The following is a 25,819-nucleotide window of genomic DNA, read 5'->3' as shown; positions in this document are numbered from 1 at the left end:
TCCCCTGCACTGAGGCAGGACTAAGTAAAGTAACTCCTCACTTACAGTTGTCCCGGTTAACGTTGTTTCGTTGTTACGTTGCTGATCAATTAGGGAACATGCTCATTTAAAGTTGTGCAATACTCTCTTAAGGTTGTTTGGCAGCCGCCTGTTTTATCCACTGCTTACAGGAAGAGCAGCCCGTTGCAGCAAGCTGGGGGGGGGGGGAGGGGGAGGGCTTGGAACCAGAGTGCACTGGCAGCCCCCATATCCGCTCCCCTAAGTTCCCTGTGCAACAGCCGCCCAGCAAGCTATCAATTGCCAGCAGTTCAGCTGTCCCTCCCCCCACTGCCTTGGAGCTGCTCCTGGCAGTCTCCTGCTTGCAGTGCAGGGAAGGGGGGGGGGAAGAGGGAAGCTAATGTCAGGGTGTTCCCCCCCCCCCCCACACTCCTGCCCCCTGCTTACCCTTTCTCCATACAGAGCAGGGTGGGGACAGGACAGGGCTCAGGACGGAGAGAGCTTGCTGAGCTTGCTGACAGCAGCTGCTATCTCAACTTCCTGATCTTTTTAAAGGCAATGTACTTAGAATGCTGTCAGCATACTTAAAGGGGCAATGCACATCTCTCCCTTTTTCCCACACACAGGGTGTGTGTCTCTGTCTGCCATGCTGTCTCCCTTCTCTCCATTCGTGCTGCCTTGTAGAGCGTGAGGCTACATTAACAACAATATGTTAACCCTTGCGGGCTCAGCCAAGTGCTAGTTCATCAGTTAGCAGTAAGGCATTCCCTGGGAAATATCCCACCCCCTTTCACGCTCTGACTTCACCACTTCAACCAAGCTTCACAATCATCATTGCTGTGTACAATATTCAATTGTTTGTTTAAAATTTATACTGCGTGCATGTATGCAGTCTTTCGTCTGGTGAAAAAAATTTCCCTGGAACCTAACCTCCCCCTATTTACATTAATTCTTATGGGGAAACTGGATTCACTTAACTTCGTTTTGCTTAAAGTCGCATTTTTCACGAACATAATTACAACGTTAAGTGAGGAGTTACTGTATTATCTAGACCATCCCTAATGGGTGTTTGTCTAACCTACTCTTAAACCTACCCTAAACCTAACCTACCCCAATGATGGAGATTCCAAATTACACTCTAGGTAATTTGCTCCACTGCTTAACTACTGTTACAGTTAGGAAGTTTCTCCTAATGTCTACTTTAAATCTCACTTGCTGCAATTTAAGCCCATTGCTTCTTGTCCTACCCTCAGGGGTTAAGGAGAATAATTTATCACCCTCCTCTTTACAACAAACTTTTTCATACTTGAGGACAGTTATGCCCCCACTCAGTCTTCTCTTCTCCAGACTATGCAAACCCAGTTTTTTCAATCTTTCCTCATAGTTCATCATTTAATCATTTTTGCTTGAGAGGACTTTCTCCAACTTGTCCACATCTTTCCTGAAGTATGATACCCAGAACTGGACCCAATATTCCAGCTGAAGCCTTGTCAGTGCTGAGTAGAGTGGAAGAATAACTTCTTGTGTCTTGCTTACAACACTCCTGCTAATACATTCCAGAATTACGTGCATTTTTTTTTGCAACAGTATTACATTGTTGACTCATACAACAGTAATATTGCATTCTAAATAATACTGAATATCATTACTAAACTTGCATTATTACTTCAGTTTTATTTGGATAGGAATTCCCTTCAATAATTCAAAACAGTAAAAAATTTTAGTACATTTGCTACAGTCAAAGGTCAATCATTTTTTTAAAAAAATCTATTTTTAAAGTAGGATTTTCATTAACTTGATTGCCTTATTTATTCCTTTCTGCAGCTAACATCTGTAGAAAACTCACTGTTAGCTTTTGGGGAGTTCTTCTGTAACAGAAATAGTCACAAAAGGACCTTTCTGTGTAAGTCACCCCAAAAGAACCCCAGCTAGATGAATGGGGGCTTCTTAATAACCCTCCAGCTGCTGTTCAGCAGCTTCTCATACAGTGCTGTGCCCTGGGTGTTCTAGGTCCAATCTGAAAACTCAAATCTGCCCATCCCCACCAATAGCAAAAAACCACACACAGCACTAAATATTTTTACAAAGGAACCTTCCTACCCTTCACTGAAACAATCTAATTTATTAGCTCAACCCAGTCTATCTGCCTTGCTTCCTAGTTCTCCACAGAAATAACTGCCAGATCACTTAACCTTTCCTGTCCCATGGATGTTCTTAGATAGGACTTGATTGATGTTAGTTTGCTTTCATTAGCAGCCATGGTTACAGGAAGAGAGCAAAATATACGCCGTTCTGTTTCCATGTTAGGGAAACTTGCATCTAAAGATCTTTCATGTATGTAGCTAAGGAGATCAATGGGTACCTTTGTTTCCAAGTCATCCTTAAAGATTCATTTACAAAAACTGGCAAAGAGCTCAATCTTGTTTTCAAAACGCTCATACTTTAAATCCTCTGGGTAGATGCTTGCTAAATTTCAAGCATGCCTCTTTAGGTTTTTGCTGCTGAGACTTAGTTTCCTGCTTGTAAAAAAAGCAAACCTTTCTCTGACTTCATCATACATACGCATACTATTCTCCAAATTGTGTTAATATTGCGTCTAAGATGGGTTTTGAAAACTTTTTCAGGATCTGATGAATTTTTGTTCTTCGCAAGTTCACCTGACATTATTTTTCTCCTTTGAGGTAATTTCTCTTTGAGCTGTATGGATATTACTAACATTTCAGTCTGAAAAGCTGGAGCTTTCTTACATGAAATGAACCCAGAAGCCCATAATTCTGGCAAAGCATCTTGAAGGCCCTCAAGTAAACTGCAAGCCATTTGAATGTCAAGATCCAGACTCTAATTTTTTGCTCATACTGTTAATTTTTGACAAGATCATATTTCTGCCAAAACAACAATTGAAAGCTCTGGTTTGCAAGCTGTCAGCTTCCAACTTAAATTCTAGTGTAAGATTGCGTGAAGACATGGTCGTGTCTAAAAAGCATAAAAAACACCCTCAACCTGATTTCTGATTTCTCAACCGCCTTTGCTGACCATCTTGTCATGTTTTGGCATTTTTCATGCTAATATGCTTTTTCAACATAACCCAATGACTAGTAGAAGTAGAAACCAAGGTATACAATCATTGAACAATTCCAACTTGAGGAACAATCATTAAGCAGCTTCCCCCACAGTTTCAGTGAATGGGCAGCACATAGGACAAAAGATGTGCTGATTTACCTGCTGAATTTGATTTTGAACACTGTTGTATGCTGCAGCCATGTTAGCTCTGTGGCCCTTGCAATCAGCCATAACTAAACAGCCCCCCCCCCAGCTTCTTTAATATCCACACCAGAACAGGGAAGAGTATCTACAAAGCTTTCAAACACCTTCATTCCATTTTTCAGAACCTCAGCATACCTTAACACCTGATATATTTGTTCCATTCAGCAAAGATCTGGAGTGCAAACAAGCATAATAGAGAAGTATTTAGCTATCCTAAACTCATCAAAAATAAATAGTCTGCCATACCTTTCTTGTGATCCTATCTATAAATTCATTTTGAATTTGGTGTGATAAGTACCTCACTTTTGCAGTACTGGTTTTAATAGCTTCCACATTATCTCGCAACACACTATCATACCTTGCAAGCATTTCAAGTAAACCCCAAAAGTTAGCACGACAAGGACTGTTTAATTTCTCATCTCAATCCTAAGTACAGCAAAAGATGATGTAAAATATGGCACCACATGTTCTTCTGCACTTGTTAGCAGGTTTGTATACCTTTCTCAACTGCGAGAACCACTTTCAATCGTTCTGAAAATTTCATCCAGTGGGTGATTGCCTCCATGTATTTCTTTGAACATGAGTGTACAAATTTGCCAGCACAAAAGTGGAAAAAGTTTGTGAATGCAGTTTTATGAAAGGAAAATGATGAACTTGGCTGGAAAAGCAAAGAAGCAAAACAGAACGAGGTGGCAAGTCTAACTGTAAATGAACCAAGATCACGGGTGGAATTCCCCATTAGGTGTTTGATAAAGAACCACAATTTTAATACTTGCCTTCTTTTGCATTCACTTGGCAAAAAGTCTTGTTCTAAATTAACAATGGGACAGTTTTCTACGAAAAACAGGCTAACAGAATCCATCACTTGGAACCAAATAGCTGGATCTGTCTTGTCAAAGTCAAAATTCTGCCCCATGCTTTCAATAATCAAACCACTTTCATTGTCCACATCCGTAAGTGGCACTAGCAACTAGCAGGCAACATTGTGTGTCTAGAATCAGATATTCTGTCACTCAACAAACCTATCAAACACAAATCAGCATCCTCACTAGCTAAGGAAGGCTCAGAAGTGAAAGCAACAGAATCATCTGCAGATTTTTCATCTGGAACATGGTTGAACTTTGCACATTTCATGCAATGTTGTAGACTCAAACTTTTCTGATCGTTTTCACGGGCCTGCTGCAGCTTGTGAGCACCACTCTTGTGTTTGCAGATATTCATGTTGGAAATCACAGTTAAACCATAAGAATTCACCCATCAAGCTCTTCACAAATTAATTGCTAGGTTTGGACTGACTACGGTAGCTGGTGAAAGATCTAGTGAATATCTCCGTGAAACTCGGAGCTATAACCTGTGCTTGAAGTGGGATTGTGGGTAGAAGACCCCCCAATATTTTCTGAATCTCAAGAAGGGTCACTGAGGCCTGCACAGAGCTGCTGTCTCATACAGCTACCCTGACTCCGCTCCACCCTGTCATGGACAGGTACTGCCCACTCATTGGCCCACCCTTCAGTAAACAGGGAGTGGGCAATACCTGCATCCATGGGGAAGCGGAGCAGAGGTAGCAGCTGTGGGTGGGGATGGGGCAGCCTAGAAATTGTGGAGGGGCCAGGAGATGCCAGAGGGGGCATGGATCGTCCCACACTGGCCATCCAGCATCTTATAGGGACAGGCTCTGAGCTGAGCCCAGAAGAGAGAGAATGGAGTGGGGCAGGGAGGAGCAGGAACGGGAGGGCAGAAACAGAAGCCCCAGCCCAGACCCCAAGGACTGAGACCCCCTTCCTCAGCTTCCACTTGTCACTGTACCCCCATCCCCAGAGAGACTCCATACTCCATCAAATCACACTGCACTCCCAGCCACAGCAATGCCAACCCCTCTGAATCTGATTGCACCACCAGGCCTGTGTCCTCAGAGAACCCACCCAAAATCTCAAAGCTCCCAATCCCAGTGAATTTCACTGCCTCCCCAGCTCCCTACCCACATATCAGAGAATCTCAATCCTACTGAATTTCACAGTGCGCCCAATTCCCGCTGCGCCAACACCAGTAAATCTCACTGCAACCCCATCTCCAGAAAGGCCTCCCCTATTTTGGTGTAGATATCAGTGACATCTGCAAATTGTTAAATGTGGCCCCTGAATACACCATTTGGGATATGAAATGGAGAAGCCTGGGGCCACGCAATGGAAGAAAAGAGTGAAGTTAAAAAAAAGGCAGGGGGGATCCCTTTATAGGCCTGGTTGCACTTGAACCATTTTAACCCCCTCTTAACACAGCCCTGTTCTCATACCGCAGCCTATGAAAGGCATCTTTTAAAAAGTGGAAGTCAAATCCTAGTGAGGTAACTAGAAAGGAGCATAAACACTGCCAAATTAAATGTAAAAATGTAATAAGAAAAGCCAAAAAGGAGTCTGAAGAACAGCTAGCCAAAAACTCAAAAAGTAATAACAAAATGTTTTTTAAATACATCAGAAGCAAGAAGCCTGCTCAACAACCAGTGGGGCCCCTGGACAATCGAGATTCAAAAGGAGCACTTAAAGATGATACGCAGAGAAACTAAATGAATTCTTTGCTTCAGTCTTCATGGCACAGGATGTTAGGGAGATTCTCAAACCTGAGCCCTCTTTTGTAGGTGACAAATCTGAGGAATTGTCACAGATTGAAGTGTCACTAGAGGAGGTTTTGGAATTAATTGAGAAACTTAACAGTAACAAGTCACTGGGACCAGATGGCATTCACCCAAGAGTTCTGAAAGAACTCAAATGTGAAATTGCGGAACTATTAACTATGGTTTGTAACCTGTCCTTTAAACCAGCTACTGTACCCAATGACTGGAAGATAGCTAAAGTAACACCAATATTTAAGAAGGGCTCTAGAGGTGATCCTGGCAATTACAGACTGGTAAGTCTCACATCAGTACCGGGCATATTAGTTGAAACAATAGTAAAGAATAAAATTGTCAGACAAATAGAAGAGCATAAATTGTTGTGCAAAAGTCAACATGGTTTCTATAAAGGGAGATCATGTCTTACTAATCTGTTAGAGTTCTCTGAGGGGATCAACAAACATGTGGACAAGAGGGATCCAGTGGACATAGATTTCCAGAAAGCCTTTGACAAGGTCCCTCACCAAAGGCTCTTATGTAAATTAAGTTGTCATGGGATAAGAGGGAAGATCCTTTCATGGATTGAGAACTGGTTAAAAGACAGGAAACAAAGGGTAGGAATAAATGGTAAATTTTCAGAATAGAGAGGGGTAACTAGTGGTGTCAGTCCTAGGACCAATCTTATTCAACTTATTCATAAATGATCTGGAGAAAGGGACAAACAGTGAGGTGGCAAAGTTTGCAGATGATACTAAACTGCTCAAGATAGTTAAAACCAAAGCAGACTGTGAAGAACTTCAAAAAGATCTCACAAAACTAAGTGATTGGGCAACAAAATGGCAAATGAAATTTAATGTGATAAATGTAAACTAATGCATATTGGAAAAAATAACCCCAACTATACATACAATATGATGGGGGCTAATTTAGCTACAACTAATCAAAACTAATCAGGAGAAAGATCTTGGTGTCATCATGGATAGTTCTCTGAAGACTTCCACACAGTGTGCAGCGGCAGTCAAAAAAGCAAACGGGATGTTAGGAATCATTAAAAAAGGGATAGAGAATAAGATGGAGAATATCTTATTGTGTACTTTCTTTATTAATAAATTTGTTAGTCTCTAAGGTGCCACAAGTCCTCCTTTTCTTTTTGTGAATAAGGAAAAGTTATTACTTGTTCCCATAATATAAGAACTAGGGGCCACCAAATGAAATTAATGGGTAGCAGATTTAAAACAAATAAAAGGAAGTTCTTCTTTATTCAGCGCACAGTCAACCTGTGGAACTCCTTGCCTGAGGAGGTTGTGAAGGCTAGGACTATAAAAGGGTTTAAAAGAGAACTGGATAAATTCATGGAGGTTAAGTCCATTAATGGCTGTTAGCCAGGATGGGTAAGGAATGGTGTCCCTAGCCTCTGTTTGTCAGAGGGTTGAGATGGATGGAAGGAGAGACATCACTAGATTATTACCTGTTAGGTTCACTCCCTCTGGGGCACCTGGCATTGGCCACTGTTGACAGACAGGATACTGGGCTGGATGAACCTTTGGTCTGACCCAGTATGGACATTCTTATGTTCTTATGGCTATTACTCTTACTAGCACTGAAGTAGTGCTCAAAACATGCTAGGCAGGTTCCAGGCCCCACATGGTGTATGATCTTAGACAGACAACAGCCACAATTATAGGATTAAACACAAGCCTACGAGTGGTGGACTTGGGGTAGGTCAGCAATGGAAAGCAAAGTAAAAATAGTGATTTTTAAGGAAAGGTTTGGAGGAGACTGAGTTTGCTTGGCTCACAGGAAGGAAAATTGTTCCAAACAGAGGGGGCGGCAGTGTGAAAAGAGGCCAGAGGATGATTATAAGGACATTACAGTAGTTAAAAGAGAAATTACCAGACTGTGGGCCAGCACTTCAGTCACCATTTGATACAGAATAGTCGGGGTAGATCTAAGGAAGAAGCAACAGAAATGGAGGACAGCCTGCAGAGTCTCTAGCTATCCTGTCTCAAGGCCCAACACTCCCAGGGAGGAAAACTTCTCCCAGCTGCTGTGACTTGTGGGGCCACTGAACTTTTCCTTAGTTTGTTGTGCCTCGCACTCTCCTGATAGCTACTAATGTTGCTGCTGTAGCAATGGCAGCTGTACAGAGACAGCATTACACCTTCAACAGAGAGAAAAGCCTGTATAGCAGTTATGTAAAAGTTTCTCACACAAGGCACTGACAAGGTAGAGTACAGAATCATAATAATGTAGTGCTGGAAGGGACATCAAAAGTTTATCTAGTCCATCCTCCTAGGCTTATACTTAGAAAGCTTTTTCCTAATATCTAACTTAAATTTCCCTGGCTGCAGATTAAGCCCACTGCTTCTTGTCCTACCTCCAGTGGACATAGAGAACAATTGATCACAACAGCCCTTAACACATTTGAAGATTTATCAGCTCCCTCCATCTCAGTCTTCTTTTCTCAAGACTAAACATGCCCGATATATTTAACCTTTCCTTATAGATCAGGTTTTCTAAGCCTGGTTCTCCCCTGGACTCCAATTTGTCCAGAACTTTCTTAAAATGTGGGATCCAAAACAGTACTCCACGTGAGGCCTCACCAATGCCAAGTAGAATGGAATGACTACCACCCATGTCTCACACACGACACTCCTGTGAATACACCCTAGAATGATATTAGCCTTTTTCACAACTGCACCACATTGTTGGCTCGCATTCAATTTGAAATCCGTTACGTATGAGTATATAAACGTCTCTTACCGGTAGATGATTAAGTGGCACGTCCACTTGACCCAGGAAGTCGTCCCTAGTCTGTTAATAAAACAGAAAGGAAAAAAATGTTTGTTTATTTGTTCATTTTAAACCAACAGGAAGCGGGGAAATGGCAAACAGAAAGGTCACAATGGAGCCAGAGACAACTCTGTACTAATATTTTACTAAGCCTAGATTCTACCCCCACACATGCCAACCATCCCTACTTGGCAGACATGGTTCCTGGACTTCAGCAAAATATTTATTACATTTCTACTATGTCTCTCCAAAAGGCCACTGTTCTCCTAGGCCACTGTATGCACCTGCACTACTAATACATTTTAACTAATGTTTCCTCTAATAACCTGCTGTCAGTGCAACATATCAAAAACTCTTATAAGTACATTCTCATGTATTCCACTGGGACTCCTGCATTGTGCATACTGCAGACTGCTTGGGCATTTAAAAGCTAAAATTAAGTTAATACCAAGTTATGTTTACTTCAAAATTTCATAGCCTCTTCTTTTACACTAAAGAGCCACATATAAAGCGCGGCTCCTCTCCAATTAAGTCAGCCAAATCAATCAATCCGGGTAGATATGGATGAAATTTAAACAACTGACTCCCATATTAAGAGCTTGCTTATTAATGTTCTATCAAAAGAAAATTAAAATATCACTGTATATATTTTTTAAGAACAAGTACCAGGGTGTTCTCGATGACTGTGAAGTATTTACCTTATAAGATGCAGTGATTCATCCTACCTGGAGCCTTTTGATTAAGCTTTCAATCCCCCTTCTGATGACCCACACTGCGTGTTATAGCTGATCTACGCAGTTTTTGTACCTCTAACTACATCAGTTTAGAAACACATATAGTTAAAGCACATGGATGCAGCATCACCAGTATAAAGGTATTAATATCAGCACAGCTTATTTCTCTTGCACATAAAAAGACAAAGGACTTGTACTGCTTTCACTATATTAGTTTTTAAACAGATATGGTAAAGAGGTAAAGTCTGCCCTTACTAAGATAACTAAACTGCAATTAGTGGTTCTTATGAAAACAGCACTGCTCTACAACAGAGACCAAAGCCCTATGGAATCATTTTATTTATGGTCCCTGCAGCCTCAGACTTTGAATTTACTTTTCAGTTCATCCTGATCTCTAGGCAGAGACAGTCTCATTGCTGAATATAACACACAGAATAAAAGGGGTTCTGGATTTATATTCTGGTTGAGCTTTCAGGGCTTTTTTCCCCTCTACTTGGATTGAATTATTTATTGTGGATTCCTTGCAGTTCCAACAAGAATCTTGCAGGTCTATGCAGCTGATGTATTGAGTGAACAATGGAACAAGGTAATGTATATTTTTATAGTCTTTGTATGGAATGCTTGAAAGAATACTTTTCACCCCAGTCTTTGAAGTACTGAATTCTTTATTCACATACCTCTCCACTATTGCAAACGAAACCAAAACCATACTTTTGAGTCTTCATAAATATACATGTCTTAAAATCATTGTCAACCTTTCACTCCACTGCCTTGATTGATAGGTTACATCTAAAATAAAATTGTAAATCCTTTGGGGGCAGGGACCGCATCTTTCCAATTGTGCTATAAAGCATTTAGTACAAAGATAGCTGAAAAACCAAGCATCTCAATGTTTTCATTGTCATAATGATGGCATACAATAAATAAAAAGCTATGATTCAATAGCAATCATCTCCTTCCAGGACAGAAACTTCACTACATTATTAGTGGAGCTGTTTGGATTCCTTTACTGGGGGACACTTGCAACTAATAGCTTAACAAGTACTAAGCACCTATATGCTTCTTATAGCACCAATAGAGGGGAAGATGTTTTCCAGTAGAAGTTGTCCCATCAACTTGCATTCATAATAATTATAATGTCAGTGGTAGTGCCCTGCAATATGAATGCAATTCATTTTAGTGTTATACTACTATTAAAAATGCAAAACAAGGACAACCGATCTCAAAAAAGCAACATTACAATAAGCATAAGAAAAACGATGCTGAATTTGCATTTTTTTTTAATTTTAAGGTAGTTAGTGCATCCTCAAATCCTCCCATTTGCCCACTATCATGTTTTCATGTTTATAGTATTAGAGAGCTACTGTGCATTCAGAACAGAGAAAGTAAAGAACAAAATATATCTTCACTTAAAAAATATAGTGTGTCAGCAGAAAATAAAAGTATTTCATGACTGACTGGATAACATGGAGAATTAGGTTACAAAATAAGCTAAACAACCGTGGTACTCTCACTTCTTTGATAGATAGAAAACTGAATTGATGACCTGGATGAGAGAGATTTTAGTGTCCTATTACCATTCCCCAGAGCCAGCTCATCCTCCGGAATACATGCATTTAGCTTTATTACTGTACTGTTTACAAAATGGCATTTCTAAATTCAGATTTTTGAAACCTGCTATTACCCCAGTAGCTGTACTTTCAAAAAAGCCCATAACAAAGTTATCCCTAGTTTTTTTGGCATCTTACATGTAATACGGACCCTCAAAGCTTACTTCACAGAGTTTAAATATTCCTGTTCCACATGTAAGTTCCAACAAAGATGATGACAGAACAGCTCTCAGCTAAAAATTAAAACCATAAAGCTCCCCATTTTTGTTTACATTGTGCACGTCAAGGACAACACTTGCATAGTGAAAGTAAAGATGATTATAAAAATAAACTGGAAAAATCAAGTTAGCTAGAATGTCAATAGTTTGTCAAGTATAAAACAAGAACTGGATAAAGCCAACTGGCCTAAACAGGTGCTCTGCAAAAAGAAAAGGAGTACTTGTGGCACCTTAGAGACTAACAAATTTATTAGAGCATAAGCTTTCGTGAGCTACAGGTAATGCATCCGACGAAGTGAGCTGTAGCTCACGAAAGCTTATGCTCAAATAAATTTGTTAGTCTCTAAGGTGCCACAAGTATTCCTTTTCTTTTTGCGAATACAGACTAACACGGCTGCTACTCTGAAAAAAGGTGCTCTGCAAGTGACTATTGGAGGTGCTGATTTAACAGAGCAAGGTTTCAAAACATGGCAGTGTTGCAACAACCAATGAAGTCATATAAACAGACTATCTGAGTGAATGTGTAATCTTAATAAGCTAGGATAACCCTAATATATATTAAAAGGCAGTGTGATTCAGTGGCAAGACTGTCTGGTTCAGTGGGTAGGACACAGGACAACTAAATCAGGAGACTTGGATTCTATTTCTACCTCTGCTACTGACTTGAGTAACTTTGGACAAATTATTAGCATTTCTTCAGCTGTTTCCCACTGCTTTTGTAAGTCGTTTTGAGCTCCACGGATGTGAAGCGCTACTAATTATTTTTTTTCCAGTGTGATGTGAACAGAATAAAACTTTCACTCATATTAAACTATTCATTTACAGTGTTCGAGAAACTTAATCTAAATTAAATTGATCTTCAAATGCTTCAATGCACTTCTTAGAAACATTCACTTTAGAGCCCATTCTATTTAACAGAGCAAGCTCAAATAGTTCTTTGAAGTTGCACTACTGCAATGTATGCATCACACAGCAGATCAAATCACATTAACCTAGTTGAAAGCATTTCTGTTGTGTATTCCATCAAAAGAATATAAAATATTAATGCACCGAACCTCTTAACATTCAGGAGTAAATAAGTATAACACCTATTTTACCAAGGGAAACAGAGGCAGGTTGAATTTCTTGCAAGGAGTGTCAGGGATAGAAAAGAGATTACCCGACTCCAAGCTCTGTGCCTTAATCGCAAGACCAGCATTCCCCTTCTAGGTGCACCATACAGAGGCTGAGAAGAGGTATTGTGGTCAAGAGAATGAGTAAGTCCTGAGTTCTATCTCTATCACCGAGTTGCAGTGCAAGTTTAGGCATATCATTTCCTCTTTGTCCTTCAGTTTCCCCATATCTAAATTGAAATACTACTATTTACTTCTAACACTGAGATGTTCTGTGGATGAATGTGTATGCAATACTTTGAACATACAATCCCCCATATAAGCAGTATTATCCTTTGTGTTTATTAAGATTTAGCACTTTGGGTAGCTCTTAAATTGTAAACTCTTTTGGGAAGGGACTGCTTTTGTTGTGTTTGTACAGAGCATAGCAAAATGGGCTCCTGCTCCATGACTAGTGCTCTTAGATGCTACCATAATAAATCATATATGAAAAGGATGCTGATTGTTAGGACTTTAAGATTTCTCACATTGTCAAGCATTGTGGTTTTCAGTGGCCTCTGATCACTAACAAGTCTCGCCAATGAGGGTTTGTTTTTTTTTTGACCAAGCTGTTTGCATGAAGACACTACTGTTCAAAGGTTGTGCCTTAACACCCATACCGGCCATTCAACGTGCTGTGTTGTTAGAGTTTTCAAGGTGGTAAATTAAGAAATGCTATCCACTGTAAATTATGAAGAAATGCTATCAACTGTAGTTTCCAGGGAGAGCAAAGTCCAAGTACTAAGTTCCATTCTGAATTAAGAGCCTTAGAATTTCACAGAAGGGCAAAGCTTCCTGACTGAGAAAAGAATGAAGGGGGTGAGAGGGCAGTAAGGTCAGTGGATTTTCACCTGCTAGCGTGGGGTTAGCACTTTTATTTTTATGTTTTGGTATGGTGAGTAATTTCAGAGAGCACCAATATGTCTTCATATGTTGACCTGGATACTAGATCCCACACTCCCCCTCCCCTGCTATCCTGGAGTTTCTTGTTTAATCGTTCCAGCTTTGTGGCTTACAACTATTGGCATTTCTCAGTATACAATGCTTTTGCTACTATAGAGTCAAGTCCTAAACTTAGGTAACAAAGATCCTCTTGCAATGCAGATTACTTATCTCAAAACTGCAGACATTTTAAGTTTGAAGAGCACATTTTTGAAGAGAGCTATTAGCATGCAACTTTTATTTCAATTGGGTGAATTAACACACATCCCTCATCTTAGCTTCTGTCTCACCCAAGTACTCTATCTTCTTGTGGATATTTTGATCCAAGAAGACTATTGTCAATTTCCTCCTCAATTATCACCTGTAACATCAGCTGGAATACTAAAAACAGAATATACACATTGAGCTGCATGGTTCTATAAAATTATGTAATTCCTATTCTCTCATCAATACACATGTGCAACTCCCATTAATAAAAATAGAAGCTACAGGACAATATTGAGAGAGATTTCAAACACACCTTTCTTTTCTGTTACACCGTTCCTTCCACATATGCCAAAAGTCTAAAACTTCCTAAATATGGAAAATTAACCTCCAGTTAGTAGTTTTCTACCATTTACAGCTTTTGTAAAATGAATTCCCTGCATTAACTCATAGCTTGCAGTGGACAAGGTCCATGTATTCCAATGGAGGCTGGACTGAATCTGCAGTAAGGTCCCTGGATTCTGTAGCAACATCATTAAAGATTGAGGTTTTTAATCAATTAATTCTGAAAATACACAATTTAATCAGTACAACAGCCTTTAAGTTATTTATTCCACATTCAATTCAATATATTCTAAGCTATCCCCACATTTCCAGTTTCCATTGCATCAGATAAGTAATGTTGCGAGGAGCAGCAATTTTGGTGGCTGGGAGATGACTGGAGACAGTTTGGGATTGTGGGGATAAACACAGTAGCTGAGAACAAAAATAATCTGAAATGAAATAGTTAATGTTGACATTTAAGGTGTTGCAGAGTAAATCACCTATTGCGGTGCAAGGGACAGATCACACCACTCACTAAGGATGTAAAATGTTAACCGATTAACTGATAAGCATCAGTCTTATCGGTAAGCTATTCCTTAACATTTAAACTCCAGCTGCAGGACTCCTCTGCTGCCCTGCCCCCCGGGATCCCGGCTGCCAGCCTCCCCCATCCCAGCCGCCCCTCCACCTCACACCATGGGTCCCGGCTGCTAGCCCTGTGCCCAGGGCTCTGCACAAAGCGGCAATAGAGCCCAAGGCGTGCAAGGGAGCAGCCAGGATGGGGGGGGGGGGCTGGCAGCAGAGCAGAGTCTCTGGCGTGGGAACAGCTGCTGAGCCCCGGGCATGGAGCCGGGATCCTGGGTGCATGGGGAGGCCATGGAGCCTAACGTTTAACCGGTAACATTTTAATAGTTCAAATGTCTAGTTTTTTTAAACGTCATGATGTTATCCCTACCATGCACTGCTGTTGCTTCAAGCGATCTGTAGATTTAGACAGACATCACTGTCTTGATTTACATTTTGTTCATATTTTCAAGGCTATCTTCACAACCACATAACACAGATTTTTTTTAAAAAATAAGGAAGTTCACATTAGAGAGTACAATTGTGAGAAAGAAGTGTATTCCATGGCTGTTGAAGATAAAACGACGACCTGTTTGTAGTTTCTGCAAGGCATTTCTGAATTACAAGTTGTATAAAGACCTCACGCTTATGCCTGTAAAATATTTAATTTAAATCTTAATTTAGGATCAAAATATTTTTGTGTTACTTTCTTAAAACCCACTGAAGTATAATCCTATAAATGTCAGTGGAGAAAAAAATCCCATGGTTTATATCACATCCCTTTTAGTTATTTAAAATCATCTCTATAAACCCGCAAGCAGGTATGTTTGCCACACTGAAATGAGAACAGAGGGTTTTTTCCTCCAAAAAGGCCAATGTCAGAGAAAGAGGAACAAGGTACAGAAGTAAAACTGTGCTGTAATGAAACTACAGACACAATAGCCTTCAACAGTGTAAACAACTCAACTCTTTCAATGAATACAAATGCTGCTACACAAGTAAAAAATACTTGTTCTCATAAGGAAACAATATGAATTGTACTTAAGTTAAGCACATTCCCCAATGCACATCAACTAAGAATGCCCAACAAATAATCTGCCTGTTCATTACTAAAAATTGTGTGTGAATTGTTAGTTACTGTACTGTAAGTAAAACATTTATTTTAGCCTCCCAATTGTAAGTTTCACATAGATACTCCTTCACTCAAGAGTACTGCACTCAACTTCAGCGATTACTTAAGGTATGGGGGCAGAGGGTGTTAATTTTTATCCTCTCCTCATGGATGCCATCCTTTCATCATGCTCTTTAGCAAAGGACAACATCAAAACATCCAAAACTAACTGTGTGAGGAGGGGGCAGGTTGATAAATAGGGTTTACGTGGAATGGATGATAGAGGAGTAGAGTTAAAGTCACGATATACAGTAACTGTGGTAGTGGGGACATGTGTGGCTGTGCATGGAGGATTAGAGGGTCTTTTTCTCATTGCCTTGGTTGTGTGTTAGGTATGTTGAGTGTGTAGAAAACCTTAACTATTTCTCAAGTATTACTCATCTTCCAGCTTCTGAATTATCTTTGTTTCACATTTGTTTTAAATTTCTCTCCATTTTATCCACATTTTCCTGACACAGATATGCTAAGAAATTAACACAATCAAGGTGCGATAAATTCCTAGGACTTCCTAGCCTTGTGGCTTGATGCTTCTGCATACGTAGCCCATAAACCACACGGAATGCCATATGGCAGAATTTTTTTTTACTGTCCACAGTATTTCTCCTATGGCATTTCTGCTTTCCACCAGGTATCTCCCTGCAATTGAAAGTCTACATTTTTGATTTTCTACCAGATACACAAGCCTGCATTTTTCTAAGTTGAATCACATTTTTTTTCTTGTCCATATTTAACCTCTCTTTGAAGATATTAAATAACCCAGTCTAACAGTGAAGTTTACAAGACCTTTACAGGCACAATTTAACAGATTTTACTCTTCATTTATGGTCCTCCAAACAATTTTGCTTGCACATGACATTCATATTAGAGTCAAAAGAATAAATTTTACAACTCCAATAATAAATCCTTTACTAAAATTAAAATGCATTTCACCCACTAATATTTTATATTGAATAAAAAAAGGATATCAAGACAATCTGGTGTGATTTGTGGTTTATAGATCTATGCTGTCTATTGCTTGTGTTGCTGTTTATCCTCGTGGCACTGACAAAATCTTTCTAACATTTGTTCCATTATGTTACGAAGGGCTATAGTTAGACTCAGACTTAACAGTTAGGATGACTTCTTTGCACTCAAGATACTTAACTCTAGATCTTAGACTTAGTCCCCACACTGGCTTACATACTTGGACTGCTGGCTGCTGTGACTACCTTCTTCTTTACACAAGACCCATAGAGGTTTGGACACACAAAACTTACAATTCTCTACTCAATATCACAATGATCAAAGCATTATCAAATAAACAACTTAAACTTGTGGCCAAACATCTTTATCATTTCTTATACATACCACTTGACATCTCAGGCCTCCAATGTGGATACAATATTGGATACCATTATCTCCACACTTTGTTCATTTACTCTTCCCTCCTTTCTATTGTTCCCAGTTCCTTCCACCTTGAGGGCTAGATCCTCAGGTGATGTAAGCAATCATAGCTCCAATGAAGTAGTGGAGCAATACCAATATATATCAGTTGAGGATCAAGCCTTCAGGCTGTCTTCATTCCTGGTGCTTGCCCCTCCTCTCTGTTTCTTCTGAGGTGTTACCACAGGGCTGATATTGGCAACACAACACTGGGTTAACAATCCTCTGCCTGCAAGGTGGAGAAAGTAGGGACTGGAATTTACCCAGCAAAGAGGAAACATGCCTAACCTGGAGACTTAATTTATAGTTTGGCAGCATGGACACAGGCAGGATGGCAGCTGAGAAGTAAGGACACTTCAGCTGTCTACAACAATATTATTAGTTTTTCCACTAAAATTTGCATTTCCAACCAACCCAAGACAACTTCAGCATGACGAATAGCTTGGAAGTTATCAATCAGGACCATTTTCTTAACATTGCTCAGAATGACATAATAGAGTCTGTCAGTTTTCTGCAGTCATGCTTCTCTGTGGCTAGGAGCGATATCTCAGAAATTATTCTATTCATCTGACTGCCTTAGGTCACAGTTTTCAAATTACTGTGGTTTTGAGTGGGCCCGGTATATCCTGCATGATATTAAGCATAGTTGTTTCTCTAAATATATACAAGTAGCAGAGAAAAGGTAGATCTAGTTCATTGAAGGTCTAGTTCATTGTAGCTGCCAGAAAAAAAGAAACCTTACTGTATCAGGTTCATGGGAAATCTTTTGAGTCCAGCTCAGGTGTCAGAGTGGTTACTCTCAGCACATTATTGCGCTTCAAAATCTTTTAAAACTAAAGCAACAATAACATTCGCTGGATAATTGATGGAGCTGTAAAGAACAAAATAGTGCACTCATCCCCAATAAATTTAAAGCTAGCAGCCTGTGCCATTTCAGATAGTCAATAACAGGATGTGCAATGGCAACACTGATTTTGCAAGTGTCTTGTTTTGAACTGCAGTGTTTGTTCTGTGTGAGAAACCTCTGAGTCAGTCAACGTACACGTTCACAGCTGAGAAGGGCCATCAATAGACAGAGCCTTGGCAGTAAGATAACCAACATGTGTTACCCTTTGGAGGGGCCAATCCCTGAATAAATGTCATTGTTCTCTGGCATTTGTTCTGTTCTATCTGTAATATGCCTTTAGTGTGGGCCAAATGAGATAGCAGCGGCATATGGTGAGGGGGCGGGAGGTGAGTCTTCATGCTTTACACTGGTCTTGGGTGGGAGGTGTTGAAAATCCCAAGCCACAGTTCTGCTTGTGTAATGAGGCTACGTTTTGGACTGGCACACTCCAGAGCAGTTCACCTATGGAATTAAACTGTTTTATTTGAGTGTATAATGTCTATCATCTGTAACAAATGATTATATGCCAGATGTCAAGAGATATTTTAAAATATCCCCATTGGAGAGGAACAGAATCAGGGAAAATACCAGCCAATCTGCTCTGCAAATAACCAACTATAAGAATAAGTATTGACTGCTGGAATGCTTTCATTTGTATCTCTGTGTTCCTCTCAATGCTCCAAACCTCAGTGTATCCCATAGTTACACTCCATAATCCATGGCCTGACAGCATGTGTCAGTGTAGTTCCCTTCAGAGCTCAAAACTGTCATCAAGAAGGGGCTCTTCCACCACCCCATATTTTGTCCTCCCGCACCACCATAATCTGAGCATGTTGCCTACACAACATACAGCCCTTTGTAGTTCTAAGGAACAGACAATGAGAAACATAACCTCTGCCTCTCATGTGACAGTACAGACCTGAAAAAGATCTCTGTGTAAGCCCAAAAGCTTGTCTCTCTCACCAAAAAAAGTTGATCCAATGACAATCATCTTGGCTCTCTAATATCCTGGGACCAACATGGCTACAACACCAAAGCATACAGTACAGGGCAAGGATATCCTCTGTCTGTCTATTTTAACTTGCATTACCAGAAAAGGAACAAGCCCACTTTGGAAGAGATATTTCAGGAGGATAATGTTATTTTCCCCAGAACAGAGAAATTATGATGGTCAAATTGGCATGCAAGTTCATAGCAGTTAGTGTTAGTAAGTGGATCGGATTTAAAAAAAAAATTAGCAAAAAATATCATGATTAAAAATGTCTGTATACAATGGTTAAGACACAAACACCTCACCATTTCCTATAATGTCTCATTTTCCTTTACTGAGATACCACTTTGAATTGAGTAGCAACCACTTCCCTATTCTCACATCGGATATAAATATATCTAACCTGTTACAAAGACGTAAACCTACCCAACCATCCAGTTCACCAACCGGTCTGTCTTGTAGGAACCCAGTGGTGTTGCAAGAACTAGGAGACCTTTTTGTTCCCCTTGTGTATGCCCACATTAGCCAGAGTCTTAGGTCTTGTTTATACTTGAGGAAATTGCTGCTTTCCTTACCTACACTAGAGGATTGCACCATGGCGATTATGACAGTTGGTGGCCACTGACTGCTGAATTCCAAGTGCAGAAAAGGTCTTAGATGTCCTACTGAGTAACTGAAATAACCATGCGAATATTATATGGCAGAGAGTCTAAGAGACAGCAGACCTGCTCCAGCTGTGCATTCAGGGAGAAACGTTTCCAGTCACCCAGCAAATCACAGTGGAATGTGGGAGCAGAGATGTTAATGCAGTACTATTCTCCCCAAACACTAAAACCCAATTATAACATAGTAAGAGTAGCTGCTATGGCAGAGGGGAACACATTCTCTGAAGTGTACTATGAAAGTGTACTAGTTTCTCCACAGTGGGCATAAGGCACACTCAAAGGTCACTGAAGCCCCAACAGGAAAAAAAAAACCCATACATCCTAGTTTGAAATCCACAGTAAACCAGTGACTGCAAAGCTAATGTATTAAGCCACCTTCTAAAAGTAATGGAAATCTGTAGTTCAGGATGACAAGGACCAAAGATGTACACACTGAGTGAACAGGTGGATGGCCTCTGCTGCTATGTGCATGAAGAAACAGAGAAGGAGATGTTAAATGCTCTGCCATTCATCCACTGTGTTCATCTGAGGCAGCAACTTCAAGGGTAACAGAAGCTTAGGGAAGACAAGAAAGTGAAGAATGGTTCACACTTTTCTTGATGCCATCCAGTATTTCTAAACAGAATGGCAGGAAACATCAAATCACAAAATTGCTTTCCTCTAACTTACACCTCAAGTGGATTCTGTACAGAAAGGGACTTTACAAAGAAACAAAGCTTGGGCACATAATTTGAGACTTAAGGGAGGCCAGAGTGGTCAACAGAATGAAGTTTCAGAATTATGTATTTTGGGAATCAGTTACACCTGACTTTGCTTTCTGTGTAGAACTAGAACATTTAAATTGTAAGGAAGGGCCACATCACTCTTTGTGTTCAGCATTATTGGCACTCAATTATTATAAATATACATAAGCCATCTTTTAAAAATATATTTATAAGCATTGTGCTCCTCACTGTAGTATCTGAGTTATTAAAAATCAGGAAGACCCGATTAGAAAAACATAGAAAGCAAATGAACAATCTACAGGGTTTTTTAAAATTTATGCATGTCCTTTCAAACATTCACTCATTCAAATGGAAGGGTTTTCCCATCCAAAAAACAGAAGCCAGTTTTAGAAAGCTAGGGAATTACTCATATGTGTCACACAAAGGCTGAATATTTTCATGTTAATTTACTACCCTTTTGAATGACAGTTGTATGTGTTCAATTGCAGACTCACATATTGTAAACTAATAAAATTAAATATACTTTTATTAAAGTTTCTTTAGAGTTTTATCGTTATTCGTCTTTTATAAAAGGTTTTTCTTTTCTGCAGGAATTATATTAATTGTTGGCACTCTCTTCCACTTGGGGGAATAAAGCAGTTAAGCTAATAGGTCTTTTACCATCTCCAATTTCTATGACAATAAGATGTCTGAAAAAGTTGCTTGAAAAGCACCCTGAATCTCATTTTTGGTGTGCTCTAGAAGAGCAATAAGAACTGAGACATCAACTACAATTCATTAATGTTAATATCAGAGATTACTAGCAGAGATCACAGCTTCATGCAGTAAGTTAGATATTAGTTTAGAAAAAGGACATTAATATGTAGAATATACAATTTATATTAACAATTTTGCTATGCAGCAGAGTTCACCCATATTTTATCTGTGGTGTCAAAGATCGTATTTAGAAGACAGCTGTCATCAGTTAAAGGTTGTAGGCAGTTAAAGGAAGTAAGCCCCAGTGATGCTAAGAAGCATCATTAGCAGTCATTGATTTAGCCATTAGTTCTTTAAAATTCTATTTCACATAAGTGAGTGCACTTTAGTCACAATTTAAAGTGAGTGTTCAGCAGGTGAGGATATATAGATGCTACGAAGACACACAGTAAAACCACATGTTCTTAAAAACTCTTCTGAAAACCTAGTTTGTTTCCAGACAACAAAGTCAGCACTCAAAGCAAATTCCCTGCATGGAATAAAGCTATGCTATCTTAAGAGCCTCTGTTGTAGCAGAAAGGATTGGAGTAAGCATACGAGAGATATTCAGTAAGAAAAAAATAAAACTAAATTAAAATTTAAGAGGGTGCATGTGCACATTAGCTTTACATTATAATGCATGTGCACACTGGATGACTAATCTTTTATTTTCATATTATAATCTTTCATGAACCTTGTTTCCAAGAAAGGATTGATTTAAAAATCACAAGTGCGTGGAAGAATTTTTACAATTCATCTGTCTTAGCCCACAGCTTCAGAACACTGTATTCAAATATGTTCAAGAGTACACAGAACACACCTGTAGAAACATGTCCCTAAATTATTGGAAAGGGAAGCCGTTATTCACCTGAATATTACAGTTCTGTGACTGGATGGATATCTTCCCTGCCATCCAACCATCAGACAGGCAGCAGAACAAATGGAGTTTATTATGATTTTTTCCAAATATGAGGAGCCTCCCATAATTAAGAAACAGGACACAAATTTAAATGGGAAAAATAGAGAAATCTGCCTTAAAAAAGCAGAACTACAACAAAAGTGAATAGTATATAATATGGTCTGATGCAGGAGTCACAAACATAATTTGTAGATAAAAATAATCTTCCCTCTAAATCCATCAGTAAAGTAATGCCATTTATAAAATGATGAAGTGGATCCATCCTATTTTAAAAAAAGATACTATGTTTTAAAGAAAGTTAATCCAAAACAAACAAACATTTTATTGATCTGACCCTGAAACATTCAACCTATAGTGCTTTTCAAAAGGCAAAGGAAAAAATACCTAAATTAGCATTCTTGGGTCTCAACTAATTGGCCAAGGAAGCCGGGAGAGCATTGACAAAATAGTCCCTCTCTAATCTGATTCAGACAGGCAACCTTGCAGCTCTGTAGACTCCCATGTGTACTCACTTTTCTGGAAAAGATTTACAAGACAACTAAGGATCAGCTACAGAGGAAAGGAAGACAAATCACAAAAACCGAAACATTTTCAGATAAGGGTGGGATCGCAGAAAAAAAAGGAGGTTGCTGATGGAAGATCTATTCCCACACACGTTACAATTTCTCACAAGAGATGATTTTGCTGGACAGCATGGTCAGCATTTGGACTGGCAAACAAAGGAGCAAGCCTTTCAGAATTAAACTTCTCCCTTCCCCACAGGACCATGGTAGCATATCCTTGAGACTTCTTCAGCTATTTTAGCAAACAATCACTCAGCTGAGATATCTTACAAAAACTTGGTGGGCAAAAAAGAATCAGGTCTTCCATAATAATTTAACATCATTTTATCTTCAGATAAACTGTAAGAATGTACTTGCTATGCTTGCCTTTTTCCTACTATAAAGTTAAGCAAAAACGTTGGTGTCTTGTCTCCATCTCACTAGGGACTGTGTAGAAGATGTGCTACCGAAAGGATCAGTGATATTCCACATGACAGAGTGCTCCCAGAGTAGGTGCATCTGCATCATTTCTGGCTCTCTTAATAGCTCTCCAACATCTCTTCTTGAAATAACTTTTTGTCACTTCTTGAAATAGAACAGTGCAGCCTGTTACTGCAACTGATCTTGTTCAAGGGGTGCATGGGCTGCTGAAGGTGCTGGGAAATTTTAGGAAGGCCAAATAGCATTGAAAAAATAAATGATCTTCCTTCTGGCTATGCAAGCTGACTGGCATTACACATGAACTAGTGGGCTGTTATATTTCAGAGTTCTTCAACATTTTAGGACTCAGCCTTGTACCTTAACTACAACTAAACACATTGTTCCCTGATAAAACATTGTAATCAGGTATTTTCAATCACCTTAGTTTTTCACTGAACTATCAATAAGATTTGATGTAATTACATCTTGTAAAGCAAAGTTAAGCACAATTTGATACAATATTTAGAAACTGAAATAAACTTAAAAAATAGAATAAAAGCAATTATATTAATATCTAATTATTTAAAAAAAACCACTGGAAAACTTAACAGCTATACAAACCAACTGGTTACTAAACTAAAAACTTCTATTACAACCCCCCCACCCCATCACAAAAAACATAAGACCAACCTGTTAAAGATTTTATCAGAAGAATACATGATATTAAATATCTAATTATTGTTGTCCATAGTCTGGCAATCTCTCTGGAATAGTAAGTCTTTGTGAATACCCATTAATCAAACGTGAAAAGAGGAGCATATAGCATAATAAATGAATGCCAACACATTATGTTTCTTATAGGCAGTGCTGGTAGTGCCCCTACAGTTAAGGTTGCTTGTAACTTTGCCTAACTTTAACTATTCAAACTGAAATTTTGCATGCCAGGTGTTTGCCTTAGGCTCAATTTTTGGGAAAGTTTCAGCTAAAATGCTTTCAGAGTAGCAGCTAAAATGGTTCAGCCCTTTCCAAGAATGTGATTAGGGAACAATGCTTTGTTTTGCACATAATAAAAAAAATTCTTAAAACCGTTTCACTGAGATTAACACCTGCATGCTTTGTAGCAGGGGGTAATTTGGCAAAATAATAGTCTACTATTTACTACTATTTGCTACTATTTACTAAATTACCTGCAGTGGTAGAGGTCTGTACTATAGATCTAAATGTCCACTTATACACTGAAAGCTAAAAAGATCCACAATGTGTAAAGCAATGCATATAAATTCATCTGACCTGGCTTAACATTGTAGCAATTTAAAAAATAAGTACATTTGCACTATCATCTCCTACATAATTAGCACACCAAGATCACCACAATAGTCTAATCTGTAATTTCAAAAATTCCAAGACATCTTAATGCTTATTTAGTTCCATAGGCTGAAGTTATTTGAATGAAGGATGCAGAGCACACATACATTCATTCCAGACACATGCTGACTGGAAAATAGTAATATTATATTATCAACACTGCATTAAACTAAAATGCCAGACATGCCCAAGAACTGATAAATACACAAAATTATTTAAGACATATTTTAGAAGAGTTACAGGTAAAGACATCCAAATGTTTCCTCTCATCCCCACAAAACAAACAGTCTGTTCTATGCAAGTACTTCAGATCAAGTTAACATCTTATATTCTCTCCACAAGGGGAAACTTTCATATGTTTTCACTGCTTTTTGTTTATATTCAAAACAAAGAAACAAAGTTAAGTAACTCTCCTTGTCAAACTGTCACAAAGCCATCTTCCTGTCCTTCTAATCTCTCCATAAAAACTCTCCTCTGCCATGTTACCTACAACCCCCCCTCATAAAAACCATGTTACCCTTCCTCCCCCCACCCAAAAGATGAACAGAGTAGTCTCATTGTTAATTTATGCTTCCTTTGTCTGTCTGTTTTTTCCATCTATTATCACTTGGCTTCAATTTAGATGGTCAGCTCCTTGGAGCAGGAACTGTCTTTTTGTTATGTACAACACAATGGGGGTTTACTGGTCTACGATTAGGGTTCTTAGGTGGTGTTGCAGCAACATCAACAGAAGAAAAAAAATGGGCACAGTCACTAAAATTAAAACTAACAAACAATGAAGATGCAATATATGTTCTGTTTCTACCACAGGCCACTAAGTGAAGGAATGATTTTTCTTCTGTTTTTTTCTGATGAAGTGAGCTGTAGCTCACGAAAGCTTATGCTCAAATAAATTTGTTAGTCTCTAAGATGCCACAAGTACTCCTTTTCTTTTTGCGGATACAGACTAACACAGCTGCTACTCCGAAATCTGTCATATTTTTACTGAGCTGCTTTTGCAAAAATACAGCACAGTTGCTTTATGAACGTGAAAGTGACTTTCAGTTCAAAGCAATCAGTGACAGTGTAATTCCATAGTTATTGAACACAGGGTTTAGATTCATTGCTTTGATGATCAAATACAAGACAACCAGCATTCAACATTAATTAACATTAGCCCAAATTTACAGCAAGTGCTTGATTAAACAAACACCATTAAGGCAATTATAAAAATGTGCTTTAAAGCTACAGTTGGAATCAAGGGGACGTAAGTTATACATTTCCATAATGTTGATATAGTATCAGTTTTCCTCTGTGCTAACATGAAAGGTCATTTTATAAAGGTTAGAACAGAATAAGATTGAATGTCAATGATGTCAAGTGTTACATGTAACTTCTAATAGTCTCGGTTGTTTCATACCCAAAAGGATTTAACAACTGGGTCACCCCATGTCTTGTGGAGTCTAACACAACCCAGAGTGTGGCAGTTCAGCACACATTAAAAACGTACCAACATATTTAAAGTCAGAGTGTAGTACGTTTTATTGGCTCTCTGTAACCATTCTTAAAATTAAGCAATAGACTGTCCGTTTC

General features: G+C 39.0%; 1 protein-coding gene and 1 long non-coding RNA gene across 4 annotated transcripts in view; one reads left to right on the top strand and one right to left on the bottom strand.

Annotated features, from left to right (window-relative positions):
• Positions 1 to 25,819, bottom strand: part of NEDD4L (NEDD4 like E3 ubiquitin protein ligase) — a 366,011-nt gene that overhangs the window by 103,144 nt on the left and 237,048 nt on the right. Inside the window, 1 exon segment of the mRNA XM_038403055.2 lies at positions 8,630 to 8,680. Within this exon segment, the coding sequence (XP_038258983.1) occupies positions 8,630 to 8,680 (51 nt within the window).
• Positions 1 to 25,819, top strand: part of LOC119856020 — a 44,502-nt gene that overhangs the window by 5,437 nt on the left and 13,246 nt on the right. For all 3 annotated transcript variants that reach the window (XR_005293118.2, XR_005293119.2, XR_005293117.2), the window contains exon 2: positions 9,921 to 9,979. This is a non-coding gene — a long non-coding RNA (uncharacterized LOC119856020). The remainder of the gene's footprint in view (positions 1 to 9,920; positions 9,980 to 25,819) is intronic.

The sequence above is a fragment of the Dermochelys coriacea genome, chromosome 5 (assembly GCF_009764565.3).
Source record: "Dermochelys coriacea isolate rDerCor1 chromosome 5, rDerCor1.pri.v4, whole genome shotgun sequence".
Taxonomy (NCBI): Eukaryota; Metazoa; Chordata; order Testudines; family Dermochelyidae; genus Dermochelys; species Dermochelys coriacea.
Note: the sequence above shows the minus strand (reverse complement) of the source record. Positions and strands in the feature narration are given on the sequence as shown.